This window comes from Ylistrum balloti, unplaced genomic scaffold, assembly GCF_031769215.1.
Source record: "Ylistrum balloti isolate Yb309-2 unplaced genomic scaffold, AGI_CSIRO_Ybal_v1 Utg369626, whole genome shotgun sequence".
Classification (NCBI taxonomy): Eukaryota; Metazoa; Mollusca; class Bivalvia; order Pectinida; family Pectinidae; genus Ylistrum; species Ylistrum balloti.
Window position 1 is genome coordinate 704,245 of NW_026781894.1, and position 22,612 is coordinate 726,856.

General features: G+C 34.4%; 1 protein-coding gene across 3 annotated transcripts in view; it reads right to left on the minus strand.

Moving 5' to 3' along the window:
• Positions 1–1,836: 1,836 nt before the first annotated feature.
• Positions 1,837–22,612, minus strand: part of LOC132551049 (serine/threonine-protein phosphatase 2A 56 kDa regulatory subunit delta isoform-like) — a 38,849-nt gene continuing 18,073 nt past the window's right edge. The window contains exons 12-19 of one of the 3 annotated variants that reach the window (XM_060215168.1): positions 21,378–21,502; positions 19,706–19,807; positions 19,262–19,334; positions 16,365–16,496; positions 13,705–13,746; positions 10,360–10,365; positions 7,804–7,854; positions 1,837–6,522 (exon numbers count right to left, since the gene is read on the minus strand). In XM_060215168.1, coding sequence (XP_060071151.1) covers positions 6,382–6,522; positions 7,804–7,854; positions 10,360–10,365; positions 13,705–13,746; positions 16,365–16,496; positions 19,262–19,334; positions 19,706–19,807; positions 21,378–21,502 — 672 coding nt within the window. In that variant the 3' untranslated portion in view covers positions 1,837–6,381. The remainder of the gene's footprint in view (positions 6,523–7,803; positions 7,855–10,359; positions 10,366–13,704; positions 13,747–16,364; positions 16,497–19,261; positions 19,335–19,705; positions 19,808–21,377; positions 21,503–22,612) is intronic. The other 2 variants (XM_060215152.1, XM_060215159.1) reach the window with 2 other exon arrangements.

The following is a 22,612-nucleotide window of genomic DNA, read 5'->3' on the forward strand; positions in this document are numbered from 1 at the left end:
AATCAAATACTAATACTATTCATGAAAGGGAAGCATCTTTAGGTGCTTTACCAAAATTGTGAATTCCATGACCCCAGGGTCCAATATTTCCCCGTGGGGAGTGGATAAGGTTTACCATAGTTAATATAGGAAAACTAGATTTTTGAGCATAACTTGTTGACTTTCCATTGGAAATATTCCAGACTTGCTTAGAATTATGAGTGAAGGATGACAACTTCATGGTATGCCCATTTTGATCCTGACTGACCCCCAGAGGCTGATTGGCGAAGCTGACTTAAATTTTAAGCCTTCTTCTCAAGACCTAGATATGGTAGAATCAAACACTCTTCAAGAACCAAAATGAGTCTCATGTTTCTTCCTGAGAAAGACAATTTTTTTAAGGCTTTTCTGTAATTTTCATAGAAATTTTTTTTTCTTTAGCATAACGTTTTTTCCCACTGAAAATAGCTTTATAAGAATTTTCAGTATAGGATGACAGTTTTGATGGAATGTTTGTTTTGACATTGTTTATATTCAGTGTCACAATTTCTATTTCATGATGCTTGATAACTATTCTGTAACCTTTCATTTCAATATTGCTTATCTCAGGTGATCATCCAGGCCACTAGGTCTCTTGTTTTTAATTATATTTGAAAATTCCTCTTCAGAAATCATGACAAGGGGAATCCAAGAAAGATCCATTTAGTACTTCTAAGTAACAGCTATAAAAAACTTTCTTTAGTCAAAATCCAAGATTGCCACCTGACAGACCTTTTCTAATCAGTCTCAAAATTAAAAGGGTTTACTTAAAAACCAAAACGGAACCTACATTTAGTGATACCTGTGAATGTCTGAAACCAAGATGGCCACCTGTCAATCTTCTAGTGTTTCTGATCACTCACAAAATGGACAATGCACATCTAGGACCAAGGCAAACTGATGTATGAAGTTTAGGAATAACCAAGCCAGTGTTCCTTCATAAATAGTGATGACAAGAATTGTTAAAGGATGGACTGACAAAGGTCATGAATACCATCTGATGGTTGGCTAAACCTTTTTTTTAAAGCAATTTTTGTGAACTACATTGTGATTGAAAATTGGATAAACCAATCAGCTTTGAGACACAAAGGCAGCAATATATATAATAGCAGTCTTTATATTACAAAATTTTGATTGTCAGTATGGTTAGCATGAAATCTGAGCGGGAGTAGGTGACAATTTTAAGATTATTAGTGGTAGTAATAGCTTTGTACTAGGATACAAGTACCATGTGTTACCATGATGTTATTTACCCATTAAAGGTACATTGCCTTACTATGTGACAGCAGATGGTCCATTCAACTTATGGCTGTTCTATCCCATATAAAATAATTTTAATTAGTTACAGGTCTTCTGTCTCCGTGGCTCTGCCTATTGCTAGGCATTGTCTTACTGAGGATTGTCTGAAATCTTCATACACCTGGTGGAGCTGTGATGGACTCTATTTCACATTATTTCAGTAGTGAAATTTTAACTTTATGGTGTTTTGTACATTGTGGAATTATCAAAGAGATATGCTGTTAGAATATTACCAATTTTTACACCTGTCTATTAAAATGCTGTTTTGAAGATTATTTTTTTGGTATTACCTATATGTGATTTTTCTTGAGATATATTCCGAAAGTCTTTTTTTCTCAAATTGCTTTTACATGTATATATTGCCTAATTCATCCAGTGTGTATGTTTGATGAATAGTTCATTGAATTTAATTACATCTGGAGATACTGAAATGCAGAAATAATGGTGAATACGAAATATTAAGCCAAGTGTGAATTACAATGTTATATGTGGTAGGAAAAACACAAGACAAATCCTGCATTCTCACAAGTTACTACTTGTTTTATTGTACAGACATGTGTTTTTGTTTCTGTAGAATGACAACAGTTCATTACATTAACATCCACCAGTATCAAGTTTCTGCAATAACAGAGTCATGTCATTGCTGACTCAATAAATCTGGGGTAGACAGGCATTCATTTCCTTACATCACCCATAAAAGAAGTTTTGTTCCTGATAAAAAATGATACTACAAATAATCACAGTTAATACAGGTCTATGTATACATCCACACTTGTCTCGTTAGATATGTACCCTTAGGACACATATCAACATAATATATCACCGATCATAACTGAAATGCTCATTGCATTACATATGCATGTATTAAAAGAGAGAGAGAGAGAACAAACAGAAAAGAAACAAGCTTAAAATGAAATAAATCAATTACGATAATACATTTGTGCTCCACATAAAACTGAGGACCTTAAGTACACGAGGAAAAGTAAAAACAATTTTTATCAAAAATGAGCATTTCATCTAAATGTGTTTTTTTTTGTTTATGAAGAATTTTTGTTGTTTTCAGAGACATCCATTTCGTGCACTTACTTCAGTTATCTAGAGACAAACAAAAAACTATAGAGATCACAACACAACCAAAATACATGTAGCGATTCAAACTGCTGACGTGTTAGCTTTACATATATATATATTCTCCGATATATTTCTCAGGTTGTAAATGATTACTAGGTAGGCTTGGACATTTGAAATATAGTAATACATACAGTAGAAAAGATTGCTTTTTGTCTCTACAATGACTGTAGTTACACGTACTTAAAAAATTGCATTGAAATAATGTACATGATATGTACACCAATACATCACTTCAAAAAACACAGAAAAATCTCGTGTGTACACATCAGTCACGATTATAATGGTCACAGGGAGGGCATTCAGGTCATTATAATGAAATGCTGTGATCGAACTAAAAATTCATTGTCTTTTGATTATGTGGTCCCTACAAGTAAATAAATCTCCAGCTCTACTTATCAGTAATAAATAAATACAAAAAGCTGAGAATAACTACACTAGTACACAAAAAATATTAGAATCGTGTACCATGAAGCAATGTGTTAAAGAAAAGTTACATTCACCGACAGAAATAAAGGATTGTCTGGGAATGAATGAAGATGAACTCCATCTTCCAAATCCATAATGTTTAATCTTTCAACATGTCTTCCTTCTTTGAATGGTAGGACAATACAAATACCAATTGCTATTCATTATTGTTACCAGACACCTTAAATTGATCGATTCTGATGTAGTTAGATATTGGCACTATGCTCTGAAGACAGAGGTCATGAGAGATGAAAACTCACCAAATAAACAGCCATGTGATTCACATTTTCTTAACCAACATTATACTTCAAGATCACAGATAAGCAAGACTATCAACTATCATTGGCAAGGTGATGCGTACACCTAGTGATTTCAGTTCAGGGTAAATGTTTGTAAAACAGTGGAACCTTTAGGTTTCTGAGAATAAAACTCCATCAGACAGTAATGTTAATTTCTGTATACATTCAATCATAACTAATTGATTTCTGTATAAATTCCATCATAAGTAAAATTGGCCATGGTATACATATCTATGCTTATGGGGCCACAATTTGTGTTTTTTATCATTAATTATAAGTTTAGTTTAATATTTAGCTAGAGCAGAGAGTATTTCATTGAATGCATTATCATAAGTAGAGTTAGCACAAAAGTCATGCAAAATCACATCTTCACTTTTAGTGAACCCACCTTGTTATACAAGTCTAGCAATCACATTATGCCCGAATTAAATCACATTCTAAAGTTAACACTGAGATTTGATTATTCACCAGTCCCACAATAAATTGGGCTGAATGTTTGAATAATTCAAGCAATTGCAGAGCATTGAACTCGCCCTAGGATTCTAGAAATGAGAAAATAATCTCAAACAACACATTTTTGTACAGCACAAACCTGACAAGTTACCATTTGTCTTCAACAACTGTGGTACAAAACTGAACAAAAACATGATTTGTTCACACAAAGACCATTATATGAACTTACAAAGAATAGGATTGGTGAGGAATAATGTAACTAGTTATCATAATCAATTGGAAATGTAAACTAAATGCTGCTGCACATGTCTGAATGTATGGGACCAGAAACTCAATATGTCATTGAATGTGTTCATCCATATAACTAGAGCACTTTCATTGTGATTCTGCCTATAGGTGAAATTATTAAAGATTTCACAGAGACAAAGAGTGATAATGTACCAGGGGAAAAATTGCTACAGAAATTGTCTGAAGTGTTTAAAAAAAAAGAAAAGAAAAACGATATAAATTGTAACAGTCGCACCACTCCAGCTCACAAACATTTAACCCTGGGTGGAATACAGTGATGATAGGTTCCTGTACACTCAGCCTAAACCTCCAAAGATTTGCATAGTGGACAACAATTAAGGGAGGAAACTTTTGGAGTAGTATGTCACTCTTCACAATCTAAATCCTACCCCTTAGTACTAATGAGAGGTGGGGAGATCATTCACAGGCATCTAGATCTACAAATTCAGGACCAGCCATCAAATTCAAGGTCCAAACTGTGAAGGGAATGTTGGACACTGTCAAGACACTTTTCTGGGATTTCACATATATTCAAAAGAGGAAAAATGTCATATCTTTAGACCGTCACCATACACTCACTAATTGTGTGATATCATCACCAGAAATTACTCCAAAACACATTCAACATTAAGTTTAATGCAAGTTAGCAAACCTTACCATATGATGACTTATGATGGAGAGAAGAGTCTGGCTATCCAAAAGGATGGTAAAGTTTGATACTAACAAGCTATTATGACCATTGCGATATCCTAAAAATTGTTCCCATAAAGAATCACAGATACTAATATATTACATTCCCTAGAAATACTTGGCACATAGCTGAGTTGCCAGGACACTACAGAAGTCATGCAGGCCAAACTACCATAAATTCAAGGCTGTGCACCTCTAAACAGACACTATCAATGGACAATACCTTGTTGCCACTGAATCAGAGGTTGTGCACCTCAAGCGAGACACCATCAGTGGACCATACCTTGATGCTACTGAATCAGAGGTTGTGCACCTCAATTGAAACATCAATGGACAATACCTTGATGCCACGGATTCAGAGGTTGTGCACCTCAGTGGAGAACCATCAATGGAAAATATCTTAATGCCACTGATTCAGAGGTTGTGCACCTCAATCGAGACACAATCAATAGATGATATCATATTACCACAGAACTCGAGGTTGCACATGTCAGTGTAGATACATGTACCATATCTAGATAGGTAGCGACCTTGAATATCCTTCCACAGCAGCTACACTTCAAAGCCCTCCAGAGTAATTACACTGAAATGCTTTCCAGAGCAGCTAAACAGAACTATTCAGCTACTAAAACTAAAAATATTCATAGAAAAAAAAAAAAAAAAAAATCAATGACAATATCCTTCAAACACCTCTAAAAACATTAACTCAAGGTCCTTGTTATATTCAGATATAAAACGAAGGTTTATTTGTCAAGAAAATGTAGCTTTAGTCAGTCTCCTTTATCACTCCTATCAATCAAATTAAACAAAATTGAATGTAAAACAATTATTTTATCTTTGAACATGACATAACAGCCTTGTTTTGGCAAGTTACACATGTTGCTAAATAAATTCACACATGCGTCACTTTCACAGTTTACACAAATAGTGTGCATAGCCTTGTTCCAAAAGCAGGCCAATAGTTCATCTCTCTTCTCCTCTCTTGCACACAACCAGACATATTTCCATAACACTAGTTTCGGGCAAAGTTACTCACCAGAAGAAAATAATCTTTACTCATAATCATATTCTATTTTACAAGTATTACGATGTAATTTCCTTTGTGACAATCTGACCTTTTATCTCCTTATTGGGTTGTCTCTCTCTATAAACAAAAAATTATTGGTCCGTATCGTTATAAAAACATGCTGTCAGACACATGTACACACACATACACACAAACGTATAAAATCCTGATTGGTTCGGCAGTGAAAGGGAACAACTCTGTCTGATATGGAACTGAAGCCTGTCAGTTGAGCATATCAACATGTAATGTACATTATAAAGTAAATCTTATTTAAATACATATATTTCCCCTTCACCAATTCCACAGCCAGGTTTTTATACCAGTTCTGTACATGCAACCGAACAAAAAATTAAAATTATAAATCTTACACTATGTACAATAATAAAATGAATAGATTAAAAATTTGTTTATATAATATTCATATCTATGTATAATGATTATCTACACACTACCAGATACAGTACACAGCCTTGCTTTGCTCAGTACTGACTCGCATCACAAGGTCACCTTCCTGGTCATCAGTGTCCAAGTAGTTACAACTCTTCGGGGCCCTTTGTCCCCATTGGTCAGGTCCCACGTCCCCTTGTTTGTTAGCATGATTGTCCAGTGAAAGCAAGTAAAAATGTCGCCCTCCTCTACGGTGTCTATTCGGCCAGGTTTGTGTCCGACACATCAGTTGTTTCCCTCGGACGAGGTAGAAAGGAAATCGTCCGATCGCTTATGAGAATCCAACGCTTTTATCATAGTCATGTCATGTGGTAATTCTGACTTTCGACGCAACAGTGGTTTTTCTTTCGCTTTTTTCTTCTGTAGCTGTAACAATGAAAACACCAATGATGAGATTAATTTTAAACAACAGTTCACCAGTATAAAAGAAACTATCGTAATAGAGCAACTGAAAATCGTCTACTTCGGTGTATATGTATATAGATATATTTTTTCATTGCCGTGATAATGTAAGGCAGACTGAAAAGTAGTAAGATGATCTATACTGCTGGTGATCAACTGGCTGATACAATGATCAGAATTTAGCAACAAAGTAAAAAAGTTTAGATATGAAGTTAATTAAAAACACATGTAAAACAGGTAAACAAAAGTAAAATGCTCTATTTGGATTAATCATGTTAAATAAATGTGAACATTTTGGAGAGAAAACAATATAGATTTCGTGAGATCTGGACAAAATTTCCCAAAAACTGTAATCTGTTGACATTAACTCAGAATTATCTGGAACACATTACCTTAAGCTAGGACTTTCTACTAAGATTTTTTCTTCCCTTTTTTCTCCCCTTGTTTTTTTTTTTTTTTTTTAGAAATAAGGCTAAATCAGATTGAGGATACTAAATCAGCAGGGCCTTGACCATGACAATGAACCACTTGGCAGTTCCCTCTATAATTTCGTGTTTTATATTAAGGTACTGCTAAAAATTGCACACACTAGAGACAAAATCAATATACCACTTACGAAAGTATGCTCAATTTCAATTCAAAATAAATTTAATTTACAGCAGCATTAAAAACAATGGTGATATATTCTGTAACAACATGCACTGAACCTAGTGTTTAAGCATGCAAAGTTCTCAATAACATCACATTATTTATTGTTTTAAAATTTAACAAATCTAAAGTCTTGATATTTATTAAACTGAATAACACATAAAATCAGAAAGGTAAATTATGTCAAGCCAAGCCATTTAGGGTCGAAACATCTGTCTGCCGTATTCTACATTCTCTTTGAAGTCAGAAGACAAAAGCTGGAATGTTGATTATGTTTTGGTGTAATTATTGCAGATGTACAAGTTAAACTGTAATATTACCTGATTTTTACTGGAAATCTACTGTTTTTACAATATGAATCATACAGATTAATCAATATGTATGACAATTTCCAACAGATTCTTACTAACTGGTGTACTTCCACCACAAAGCTTATCATAACCCTTGATCATGACATGTTCAAACTGTGTTTAAAAAAAGAAACTGTGAACTCATAAAGGCACAGAAAAAAAAAACATTTTGTAAAGAGTTAGAAACAATGTGACACAAAAACAAACAGGGGATGGTGAGAGGGAAGGACCCAGTGTGACTACAAACTTTTCCGAAGTCAGAGGTGAGCATGTCCAATCCTTTAGCATCAGCGTGGAACTAAAGGGAGATAAGCGAACAAACAATCTACTAAATGCAAACATTTATTGTAATATATTGTTTCATAAAGACAGAATAAAGTTTTTAAAATAAGTACAGCATAGGCTGCAGATAACATTAATCATGATTACAGAACTTTCAACCAGCTGTCTACATTGAGCCTTACAAGTGACTGGTTTAACACTGATGTACAGCCTGGAGTCATGTACCTAATTCACAAAGACAGTTTTTTTTGTCAACATGTAAATATTTCTGAAAGAGCAAATCTATCCAAGATTGAAACACACAGGAGGTTAAAATCTACGTTCAGTGATTAGCTCTACTGATACATGCAAGCAATTCCGATTGGAAGCAGTGCCCCATCAGCTGAATGAGCATTGAATTAACATACCAATACAATCATCAGTGCTTCCACTGATAGGCCACAATATACCTCTGTTACCTGGCAACTGATCTCCCCCAAGACATCACACTGTATCTAGGATCCCTTTGTACTATTGTAATTCACTATTCTTTAATGAATGCCTCATTGACTTAGAACCTCACTATTACAAATTACACAGATGTAAAAGTGTATAACCTTGTCTAATTTTAAGTTTACATTTCTGAATTCTGATGTGAACATAGATATAACCCTAACTCAACTGAAAATTGAACATTAAAATACCATTGTGGTGTGAATACACACTAGATCTGTGGAGTGTTTGTTCAGATATCTTGTACATCAGCTTTTCATTTCAAAAGTCTGACCTCTCAACCTGTAACCTTGACTGATGACATCAAATCAGGTACAGAACTTGTTGAAATGAACTAAATTTGGTGAGAGGTTCATGCAGCAGACAAACGCCTACACACATGCTTAGAGACATATGCAAGCACACAAATGATTATTATATACCCTTCCTTTACTTAGTTCGAGATAGGGTATTAATGTAAGCAGGGTAATGACATAGTAAGCATTATTGCACAACTGAAATGAAATATAACATCATAAAGTTGTCATGTTAAAACAAAAACCAGACAGATAATTACAAGACACAAGAGTGTCTTCCAGAGCCCCAAATTTAAATGAATATGTTTGAAACAATTATCAGAACAGCATACTGCCCAATCATTAATCAACCTATGAGTAGATTAATTTAAGTAGCAAAGCTTAACAAAGCATTGAATAACTGTTCAGAGCCATCTATACTGGCTTGATAGTGAAGCCTTCAGAGCCTTGTCATGGCCTGAAGTCCACTGGTACATCTTAGTGTATACTCACATACACTGCCTACATTACACTAAAGTCAAACAGGAACACACATTGTTACAAAACGAAACAAGACATGAACTGTAATTGATATCTGACAGTGTAATTAATGTATTGTTATATTGTAGAGTAATTTTCTAAATCTCAGTGACACAAATTTTACCCAGAATACAAAATATGCATGTATTGTATAGTATATACATCCGATTGATGACATGTCACAGGTTTCTGTCAAATCCTACGTACATACCCAACAACTAAGCAACCACTTGGTGTAGAAGTAGCATGACAGAAAGCTGCAATATAACTAAGCCAACAAGACCAGGTAAACCAGGCATAGAATAGAAGAGACACACAAAGGGAAACAATCAATAATATGACATCAACACCAAACAAATCTCTGTGACCAGCAACCACAAATATACAATTAATCATAGTATATTTCATGTAAATTTTGCTATTTCTTGACTTGTGTTACCCAGAGGAACAAGATTGATCATTCAAAAGGTAATGTGTATGCTTTGCACGTTATTAGACTTTGCACTGTTTCTTCAAAATCCTGAACAAGGGCAATGTCTTTGTCTATGTCAAAAGTTTAGTCACCTATCAGTAAGCAGAATTTTGAAGAAATGGATGTGTTCCCTGTTTTAAAAAAGGTGACTGGCAGAGAGAATGTATGCAATCATTTTTAGAAAGGTAACTATTTTACCTTCTGATCTAAAGCCCGTCTTTAAGTAACAAAACAATGATTAAGTTCCAGTTTAATTCATCATGTTATATCATAGAGCTCAATTTACTGGTTAAAATTCCCTTCATTTAATGACATCACTAGTCATTGCAAGAAGTACTGGCATGCATGTACCACAATTGTTGCTATGTAAACATGTGTAGATGACAACACCAATAAATTGAAGTGACCCCTTTCCATACTACACAGATAGTAAAAAAGAAAAAGGATAATGATGACCTCAGAGACAGAATAATGATTGACAACAATCAACCAGACAACATCAAGAACAGAATCACTGGAAGGTTTCACCGAAAAAGATTGCTGTATAAAGACACACGTGTTAGTAACGAAAAAAAAATTTAACTGAAAGCTACTTGTGGCAATCATTCTTTCAATTATGGAAAGGTCTCAAATCATCAATATTCGACTGACAGCAGTCTTTGGTTATAAGGGGAATAGTACAAGCACACCATGATCTATGTTATAGGAAAACCGCTATGTCAACATAAGTAAGATCTCTTACCATGAGCTGCATGTGAAAATGAAACAAAAACAAAGCATACATGAAATTATTTCCAGTATCAAGCATTGATGCAGTCTGCTGAATATGGGACTGCAATATGCCAAGATCATCATAATCCTCTTAAAGTCAGTCTTTCTCAATATAAATAGAGCAATTTTTGAGAGAAAATATTTGAGCTGATAAGTAAAAGCAGGCTAGACTAATGGTCTATGTCACTCCGAAAAAAGAACTTTTCATTTCAGGTAACCAAAAGAAATCATTTTACATTTAAGCTTAATCTTACACAGCACAAGAAAGCTGTTTAAATCTACAAAACTGATATGACATTTACAGGAAGGTTATCAAGAGAGCACAAAGCTATAGCTTAATTTTACTCCAATTTATGCTACAAAGGTTACTAGTTTTAATGAGGTCATTTTAATTTCTTCATTTTTATAACAGATATTTTTCATTATTAGTGACATCTTTATATTTTTTCATACATTTATCTTAATACAAAAAATCTTAACCACTTGACAAAACACGAAATTGATTATAAACTTTTAATCTGCATTTGAAAAAAATAAACTAAAGAGAAATCACTAAAATTCACCTGATGACTGAATGAAACAACATGCATAGAATATTTACCCTTTAAAAAATACAAATCCTTACAAGATGATGAAACATCAAGGAAAAAAAAGAAGGTATTTCAGACCTATAAGTACACAAAAAACAAGGAATGCTACTGGTATGCCCTAACCCAATTTTAGATGCAAGAGGTGAATTGAAAACCTCAGATGTAATACACAAGGAAGAAATCAGAAATGGTTAAGGTACATCATTTCATGAGTGAGACCATTTCATCTTTTGATGGATTTCCTTTGGATAAGCTTTTTGTGAATTGAAGAAAGGATGGTCACATTGGGGTAAAGATTGTGGCTTGAGTAAATACTAGGTTACATTCAACATGGCATGGTAAATACAAGTTCCCAACTGTGTAAATTCAGCATTTAGGAATCTTTCGTACTGCATTCTATACTAGATATTTTAACAATTCTGGGATGAGGTTAAGGTCTTGGTGCACAGTGATATAGACATGTGGTAGTTGGATATTTGTTGGATAGAATCTTATGTCATATATCTGAATGCAGGCAAATTGCTTTCTTTTAAAGAGAAATTTACAATACAATAATAGTTGGCCATTTTATCAAGTACTGTCACGGATACATCAAAATTTCAACAGGCAAACAGGTTAAAATGTGTTAGATTATATAAGTATCAACAAGTTCATACAAACACCAAGTCTCTCCAATGTGATTTAATTGTGGAGATAAATGAAGAACAGGTGATGTTTATATTATAATCAACCACAGAAAAGTGTACCATCTCCAAAATCAAATTAACAAGACCAGGGTTAGATTATTACAAATGCCTATTTGCAGGAATGCTTCAACCTGTGACCATAACATTTCAGACGGAATGATCTTTTCTCCAAATCTGAACTGAGATTTATTCAACAGGATCAGTAATTTGAAAAAAAAAATCAAAGGGAATGATTCAACTTTTGCCTTGATAAATTATATTGTTACTGAACATTCATAAGTTTAAGACATAAATTACACAACAAAAAGCTGCTATATATGTAAAGATTGTGTGAAAAAAAAAATCACAATGGGATTAAAATGTTATAAATCATAATTCAAAAATTTTGTTGCTTTAGGACAACACCAATCTTGGATGTAAGGTTAGTAAAATGCAAATGAATGCTGAGGGTCCCATTACACTGGTCCCGACCACTTAACTGTCAAAAAGTGGACATGCTTGGGGCCTGTACATGTCAATGTTAACTCCATGCACAATGTTTTCAGCTTACCTACCCTTTTGAAAAATACTACTAAAAACTTTCATATTCTGTCAAGAAAGAAATGATAAATATCTTCAGTGTCATAGTAGTAATGTTAATCAAAGGCTAAAGCTAAATGAACCATTGGACTTTTTCCAGTTATATTAAACCATAATCCCATGAATTTTAAGAGACCTTTCTAATGGTCTTGGAGTCTTTAAATAATGTTGGTCTTCAAAGAGTGTTTACATCTGGCATTAAATACCTTTCAGAAGAGAAGTCCAGGAAAAATAATAGCCCTAGATCAAACTATCTAATGAGAACAAGGTCTGTGGAAAATACCTTAAATGTTACTGATCAAAATATTTATTTTCAAAAGGAAAAAGTCCAAGGAGAATGGTATTCATAAACAGAACGAGCCCACAAGAACAACGTCCATTGAGAACGGTATCCATAAAAAGAATGACCTGGTGAGAGCCAAGTTCATTATGATAGGCATCTAAATTCCGGTGAGTACCATTTATAAAGGGTGGGAGAACATCCAAGAATGATAAAGCAATTACCTAACTGAGAATTCAAGGTTTTTAAAAAAAAAAATTTCAATTCTAAAATCTGGAATTGATGGTGGGTTTCACTAAGTAATACACTATAAAATAATCAAAATTTATAGGGGAGAAAAATATATGGGAACGTAATTTAAACTAAATAGGAACACTGAATGATTCACACAGTTCAGAAACATACTGGCTAACAATAAGATGTGATGGGAGAAAAAAATCACAAAAGTCTATAAGCACAATTTCATATCAATGAAAATAAAATATGGAAACTAAGATTTTAAGACAAGAAATATATCATGGATAAAAATACTGACTGAAACATTCTTGAGCCTAAAGGACAAAACAAAAACAAAGAAATCTTAATACAAAACTTCAACCTTTGTCTTTGTCATATTAATACTGAAAATGAATTTGAAATATTTCATTGTAAAGTTGATCTGGATGCATAAATGCAGTGCTGGTTGAAGAAGCTTGCAACGGATTTTACAAGCATATTCAGAAAGGCGAGTGGTATTTCTCTAATGAAATCAAATGCTTATATTCTTTTATGTATAAACTTCCATTTGAAGTTTTTCTGTCATCAATTGCTTTTAACCGTCAGGAAACTGCGTAAAGAATGACATAGAGATATTAATCTGGTTAACGCGTCTATCCTAATACAGAATCTCAAATTGCCATATACCTGAACATTTTGTCAATTCCAATACAGAAAAGGAAGGAAAGATCAGCAAGGAAATACATCCACACTGTTGATTTCACTAGAGAATAAGATGGCACACAAGAGGCTTGATAGACATAAGATTCTCTTTTTAGGAAAAACAGAAATGCTGGATGAACATGTACTGCTGCAGAAGCAACATTCCCTGCCCTTTTAGCACACTTCCCTACATCAGTGGGCTATTTCTGCAGCCAGAGAGAGAGAAAGAGAGACAGGTGTCTTGTAACTAAAATGTATATTACCTCTGTTTTCTTGCCCATTTTTTTAGCATTACTTGCTTGTATCTATAATATGTAATAATTGACAGGATGCAAATTAACATGTTTGTAATTTCTGAGACTGCTTTTTATTTGAGATGTTGTTTTTATAAAACAAAGCAAACAGAAGGAAAATGATGAAGTTAGTTGTAAAGATGTGTAGTAACAAAACAAACATTTAAAAAAAACACACAGCTCCTTGAATATTACATAGCGTTCAATTCCCTAATACACCATCTGTGTCCCTCAACCAACAATTTTATCCTCAAATGCAATGATCAGACCCCTTCTCGCCATCAACCTTTCCATTCCATTGTCCACAACACTAGTAACCTTTTGTCTGCAGGGCCATTAAGTGAGTAAGAAAGTGTCACTAGTTATACCCATAAATCAAGACAGAATGTTATATGATCAGCTGAAGCACCCTCAATATCTAGAAACAAGAAATCCTTCTGATTATCAACTTGACTATCCAGTCCTAGTTCTGTACCATTGACCACCAAACTTAGTGAAACTATGGCAACAGAACCATATTTTTTTCTCTGATATCAAGAAAATTTTTCACACCATCATCTAAATGATGTAAAAGCATTTCAACTACCTCGCCCAATAAAAACATCTATGTTAGGTAAATATGTAAAACCACTCCTTTCATAATCTTTTAAATGGCAACATGCGAGTATATCAAGTGTATATATGGTGTGTAACCTTCACCACTCTACAAACCCTCTATACAAGAATATTCTAGTGTACCATATTTTCCAGGTTATAAACCGCACTGGTATATAAGCTGCAGAGTCTATTTTTAATAATTTTTTTTATTTGATCCACATATTAGCCGCAACGAAATATAAGTCACATCCTTTCTATGATGTGGTAGCCGCTATGTAGACCAAAGTTTGTTGATGTAACAGACAATGGAAGGCAATTTATCAAGATCGTCAGTGAAACATTTAACATAAGTTCACAAATGAATTGTAAACAGTTAACCCTTTATTTTGTTGATGTGTTTCAAAAATGTAAAATAGCAATTATTGAACTTGTTTGGCTTGCGAGCCTCCACAGATTGTCTACGTACAGATATAGGGCCTGTTGGTAGGTAGAGTTCACTTAACGGTATCTCCATTGGCGTTATCACTGTTAAATATTAGCAAAGGCACTTGCATGTTGTCAAAATTCTTAATAGTTATTTCTTGTAAGAAACACAAAGCCACTCTTATCGTAAACAAGCATGGCATTGTTCTAGAATTTGACCTATAAACTGTAACCTATCGGTCCCAGGTTGCAACAGGCTATTATAAACTTCTGGTATGGCTTCTGAAGCAACTAGGAAAATTCAGATGATATTATTGTTATTCATATTAAGAGGTATGATTAATTAAATCCACGAGAATGCTATTTTTATTTCAATGTTAAAATCATCCTGTATACGATTGCAAATGACGATCCTAGACAATCTGTTTCAGTCACACTTCATGGACAGGTAAAAATCTTGGTACTTTCTCTTACTAATGTACTGGTATGCCTGTTTTTTTTTTTTTTTTTCCTGCAAATTTTCTTTTCATCCATATATAAATTGCACTGGCATATAAGCTGCATGCCCAAACGCCAAGGAAAAAAGCTGCGCCTTATAATCCGGAAAATATGGTATATAATTATGGTGCAAAACCTTTCCCCATTCTACAAGCCCATCGATACATGGGTATTCTAGTGTATATATGGCGCGACTCCTTTACCACCCTCAAAATCCCCTATACACAAGTATTCTTGTGTCTATACAAAAACAAAAAAAAAAAACCCTGACTATTAGCCAACATAAAAACCCCTCTAAACAATATAGCTAGTGTAGAGATGGCGTGGCTCCTTCATAACACTGCCATTCCATCTCAACAAGGAGTGCATTTCCTTCAGCCTAGAATCCCCCTCTAAATGAGGAGTATAGCTGATTTTATATGATGGGACTCCTTCATAATCCTTGAAATCTACCAAAACAAGGGGTATAGCTAGTGTGTATAGAAACCCACTTAAATGACTAATGTGGAGTATAGCTGGTGTATATATGCTACATTTAACCACCCTCCGAATCCACCTGAACATGGATTACAGCTAGTGTATAATGTGGCACAACTCCTTCACCACCCTCCATTCCCACCTGAACATGGATTACAGCTAGTGTATAATGTGGCACAACTCCTTCACCACCCTCCATTCCCACCAAAACATGGAGTACAGCTAGTGTAGAATGTGGCACAACTCCTTCACCACCCTCCATTCCCACCAAAACATGGAGTACAGCTAGTGTAGAATGTGGCACAACTCCTTCACCAACCCACCAAAACATGGAGTACAGCTAGTGTAGAATGTGGCACAACTCCTTCACCAACCCACCAAAACATGGAGTACAGCTAGAGTATAATATGACACAACTCCTTCACCAACCTACAAACCCACCTTGACGAAGTATATAGCTAGTGTATATTTGGTGCAGCTCTTTCACCTTCCTACAGTACCATGCATTACCTTACCATTAACTCAACCACCCAGATGCCTCGTCAAATGGCATGGCAACCCATGCCAGCTGAAGTGTATATAGTGGTAAGTACTGTTAAGACTCCTTGTGACACTAACTGCACCACACAACATACCTCGTTGGCAGCCCTTTGTAATTTTTCCATGTTGACGACCACCTCCCCATCCTCCTCCGTCCCTATACTGTTAGGCGTCCCTGGATTTCCCGGCTTCTCACCATTAGTTAAAAAAATTGCATACTCTCTGAACTGTAGAGAAACACAAGTACATTGTGTACACAGGGTCACCAGTGCATTGCCTCCCCCTGACAATCAGGTTAAACAGCAATCCTTCTACTCAGGGTGTACCTCTATACCCATCAGGATTCGTACAGTCACAAATAGCATAGCTTAATTTTCTTTTTTTTTTTTAACCTGAATCAAGGTTGTACAATTCCGTGAGTCTAAGACATCATAGTGGTAAATTTTGTGTCAGGATTTTAGTACTTTTTCAACACTTGTATTGTGAAATAACATATTGGTCAAGCAGATATTCTTAAATCTGTCTATGGTCTACTTCTCTAAACTGAATTTGTACATCTCTGTTACCTACATTTCAAATTCAATCATTTTTCCCCATTCACATTGATGTTTAAAAGTTACTACAAAACAAGAACTAAAGAAATCAAAATGTGACTTTTGAAAACCGTTTTGAAAATAAATGGTATAATAAGCTAATAATAGCTAGTAATACAAGAGGTTGAGTGATACACGGAGTGTAGAAGATGCTGTGTTTACATCAGTGTTATTGAGTGTGTTTGTTTGTTACAGAACATAAAATGTTAAAATCATAAATGTCAGTATCTGCTTTAAACAAAATAAACAGCTTTTAAACATTTTTTTGTCAAACTTGCAACTAAAATTCAAAAACTGTGTTAATCTATGACTTAATGAATGATCAAATTGTAAAATGATGACAGGAGCAAAACTGCAATCTGGATGTATCACATATTCCAAATGGATAAAAAATTATGTTTTAAGTTGGGGGAGAGAAATCCAGACTAAAAACACCATTCAAATTTGAAGGGGTAACATTTCTGTGCATTTCTTCAGCATTGCCTTTACAACCATCCATCATGCAACTTTCAAAATGACAAACTAGATCCATGTTCTAATATCCGTCCACTAGGCTTTTCTTTGGTCAGTGTTTCAATTTTCACAAAAAAAAAAAAAAACAAAAAAAAAACAAAATAAAACACCATCCACATAGACGCCTGGTCGCTACAGCTATAAAGTGTTCTCATAAAGGTATAGGTTTGTTGCATTCAAAAAATTATTTTAAACTCAAGAATAAAGGACTGAATTTCTGAAGAAAAGCTGTAGTTGCTGGACTAGAACAAGGCTAAATCATATTTTCAAATCACCACATCATTAGACATATGTAGAAGACATAATGTTACATGCACATTAAATCAATTATGACAGTATGATATACGCCTAACCTTTATAACTATAAATAATCTCTTTGTTTTTATAATTGATCCCAGAGGGATCTTAGTGCCCACCATTGTATGATTTTATTGCTTCTGTCTGCAGTTGGATCTTTTCTTTCCCCTCCAATATATCTAGTATTGGCAAGTGACTTAATGATATGTAACAAGGTAAACATCAATAACCATCTAGAGCATAACTTAAAGGACCAAGGAGAACACATATTTGTATCAATTTCCCCTATTTAGGCCCACCTCTCCTTCCAAAGGATGTTAAATACATTATTGGTACAAAACTATTTTGTCTTAAATCAGCATGTTTCAAATCAAATCTGGACAAAATCAAATCATTTCAACACTGGAAGTATTTTAAAGAATTTGCTCAATTTCCACTACTGGGCCCCCACCCCTCCCTCCCCAGGGGGCTGAAACCCAGTTCATACAAAATTGATCCTCTTCATCCAACCAAGTCTCGGACCACATTGGGACAGAATAGAGGCATTCCTACATAAGAATGATTCTAAAGAATTTTCTCTAATTCCGCTTTCCGGCCCCACCCCTTCCACTCAAAAGGACAGAGATCCACTGTTTATTTGAAATTGAGTCACTGAACTCGAGTATACTTCAGCCAAAACTCAGACAACATCAAGGTATTTCTACAGAAGAAGAAGAAGAGTTTTAAAGAATTTGCCATATTGAGCCCACCTTCAGCTCAAGAAACTTAGACCGAACCGTTTAAATAAAATTGATTCCTCTTCACCCAAGAATGCTTTGGACCAAATTTGAGCAAATCCCAATCATTCCAATAGAAAAAGGAACATTTTAAATAAAGAGAAACTACATATTAAATCTGAGAAATATCCAACCAGTGTACCCTAGAAATAGTTATAACAAACTTTCCTTATCAAAATCAAAGATGGTTACCTTTTAACTACTTTGTTTTTCTGATTTGTTTTTAAAAGTGAAGGACATCACTAAGGACCAGTAGCAACCTACATATGCAATATGAGAAAGATCCGTATCTTTCAATGTCAAAATGCAAGATGGCCACCAGCTCATCATTATGTTTATCTGACCAACCTCACAGGCACTACCAGGGACCAAAGGAAACCAACACAAGAAATCAAAGCAAGATCCATGACATACTTCTTGAGAAATAGCCATAACAAGAATAGTTTAAGGAGGAACAACAGATGGACAGGCAATTTGAACAGGTCACCACATGATAGTGGTTGGTTAATTATCCTAGTGGTTACCATGGAGACTTTTGACATACTTTTAATATACCAACATCATGGAGAAAATGGCTAAAAGTAATTAATGAACACATTTTCTACCTTTAGAACAGGCCCAGTTCAAATGTAGCAAATCTAAGATCACGCATGTAACTAGCAAAAGCTTTATACTAACAGGATTCTTTAGAGATTGATTAGACAACCTGAACATTTATCTATTCACATCAACTAAAATCAGCAGGCAATAGAAAATGGTGATTAAAATAGCTCAACAAATCCTGCTGTCCTAGACAGACACTGTCATACGTACTTGTGGATTTCCTAATGCTAGGTTGTGTACTTTCGTCCACGCATCATCTCGGTGCTTATTCTTTTCCTTTTCTCTGTTAAAAAAGAAATGGAATATTTAATCTCTATATAAATTGGAAACCAAATATGAATGAAATTTAAATTTTAAAACACACTCCATTTTTTTTTTTTTTAAAGTTTGACTATTGTAGTACACTTTCACCAGAACAAATTTGTATAATTAAAATTGTTATTTTACTTTTTGATGTGTCTTGACATACTACTTACACTTGATCCTCCTACTTGTGAAATCTAGTTAGTGATTACATACATATTAAAACAGATTGTTTCTGCGACAAACTAATAATACACCAGTCTCTTACTCGTATAAGCTAGTGGTATATATTACGTATATTCCCAACACAAACTCCAATTATACACGAGTTTCATAAGTGTGTAAGCTTACTTTTGTCGCTCTGCTTTGTACTGTTGTGTACAATCATCAAACAGTTTCTGGTTCATTTCCATGAACAACTTCAGAGCATTGTATATAAGCCCATGTATCGTCCTGCAAAATAACACACAAACATGCATCTTCACATGGCAATGTTACAGTTTAGGACAAAAATCAATACCCAGTAATCCATTATACATGATCAACAGTTTCCCTACCCTATATATAAACTGAAATCCTTCAATTTTCACAATTAAGAATAGATCTCAAATATCATACACAGCTTAACTACATCAATGAATATTAAGGATCAATGGCATGTTAAGCAGGTCAGCAGTTTGATGAATGTTTCACTCTGTTAGATGAGCTGTGAGATCAGACAAGTTAATACTGAAAACAGTTGGTTAACCATGGCCATTGCACACTATTTATCTCAAACCATAACCATGCTTCAAAATCTTCATGTTGGTTTTCCTATAAACACAAATATCTCTATCTAACCACCAGTAGATTGGGTGATGTCATATAACAGGTGAAAGACACAGTATGTTTAAAGGATATACATTCCTTTTTATACCAACAACATAAAGAGATAAAAAAATGTCCATGCTCCAGACAAAGCTGTATATCACAAAAGAAGACCTCAACATGCAAAATTATAAACTTACAAGTCCTTCTATTGACCATATTGACCATTTACAATCAAATTTATGAAGTTTAGAGAAGAATATTCATGCAAGATAGAAGAAAAAAATCACAACCAAATACAAAAAATATCATTAACTTATAGAATGGAATATTCCATCTTTTAACCACAATACACTACATCAAAACATATGCTGGTATTTACAACTCAACTTTTATGTCTAACAAAGGAAAATCAAAATTTATGGAACCCCAAGTACACACAACTGTTCCCTCTCTATTTCTACGGCAGAGAAAGCAAACCTTCATGAAATATCAGCTGGTTAGACAACTAGAAGTTTAAAAAGATGTAGAAATCAACCTGCAGGTTTGAAATATTAATGCGATCACTAACTGTAAAAGACCTAACGAAAGAACACTTTCTAAATATTTGTGTTTCTGAAATTTTTATAAAGTTAATATTTTCTCATATTTCACAGGCAAAATGTAATAAAGAGTAATGCTTCACTGTAGGTTCATAATACATGCATTAATCTTCTGAGTGTTTCTACTTGTTATGAAAATCTTCATATTATAGCAAATTACATTGTGTTAGTAACAACCGAATGGACTAACAATACAAATTGAAATTTGAGGATATTTGTGTTTGAAGATATGTAAATTGCTCAGAACACTGAAATATTTCACACATGAAATGTTTTACACACCATATGTGATTAAGGGTTTTTTAAAAGTATTATATTTCAATTGCATAGCATACCTTTTGGAAGGTTCGGTCCAGGTTATAAGTGGATTTCTAAGTTGTTCGGTTTTGCAATAAATTTTTACATTCCTGAATGAAAGACATCTTTCTTTAAACACTAAGTACATCAAATTAGAAAGAATTTGAAAATGTTAATACAGAGGACATATTCCTTAAGCTTTGAGTTTTAAATCCATTAATGTTGTGAATATCTGACTGGCAGTGTGGTGAAGGGGAACATTACACAGTGGGACCCAGCGACTAGTGACTGACAGATGTGCCGTCCCGTGGCCTTACTTGTTCCAGTGCTCCTTGCTCCTATACAAAGCTGGGAACATGATAGGCAGGATGGTAGAGGCATTGTCAGTGATCAAACTCAAGATGTACTCATTATTCCAAAAGTACAGAGCTCTCTCTGCCACCTGTAGATCAAACCAACAACAAAGGGCACATAACTTGTCAGAACAATATTTCAGTCATTAAAACAGTAAATGAAGACAACAACACAAATTACACATATTATGATGAAAAGCCAAAAAACTGAAAAGTCGCTAGGTATAAAAGAAGGTAAGAAATTAAGAACATAAAGCAAGCCACAGTATTATTGTAAGAAATGATCAACACAACCATTCACACTGATCAGGAAGACACTACAAACATCATAATTCAGTTTAGGAGATGTTATAATATATTTTACCTCCCTTTCTACAACCAAAAACTTATGTCATTTGATTTAAAAATCAAAAGTAAGACAGAACTCTACTTAAAACATCTCCCTGATCACATTTATGGAATGTAGTGTATTCATGCTCAGGATCACAAAACCGTTATCACGCAAAATCAAAAAGCCAGAAGACATCTGCTATTGACACTTCCAATAAAAATCAAAAATCAAATTGTTAAAAAAACAGCCATGGCATGGAGCCCTGGTTTGGATAGAATTGCCGGACACAGGCTGTCGCTCAGGTGTCGGCTTACTTGTTCCAGTGCTGCTTGGTGCGATAAAGGGCAGGAAACATGAGGGGTAGAATGACGCAAACATTATCGCAGATCATACTGAGGATATACTCGTTGTTCCAGTAGTACAAGGCTCGTTCTGCTACCTGTAAACAAATCTCTGTGGTTAGAGTGCAAACACAAATCAAACACTGTTTCCTTGGTACGAAAAAGATGGTGTCTTCTCTCATATAACCTACAAGGTATTCAAATCATTAATACAAAGCAATCCAACATAACGAGATTTCAAATAGACAAATATCATTATGCAAATCTGAAGATAACATATGACAAAACAAAGCTACACAATGAAGAGTAGGAGAAAGGATAAGGTCACACTCCAAATACAATAAGGCACTCTCTCTTGCACAATAATATTGAAATAATCCAATATAATATCAGAAGGAATCCTGAAACTAGAATCATCATTTTGGTGTACCATCATTAAAACTAATAAGTTAAGCAATTCCTTAGAGGATGAAGTTGAACATTATCCCGATACCAGGATCCAGATATCATAGTGATACCAGTTTTAT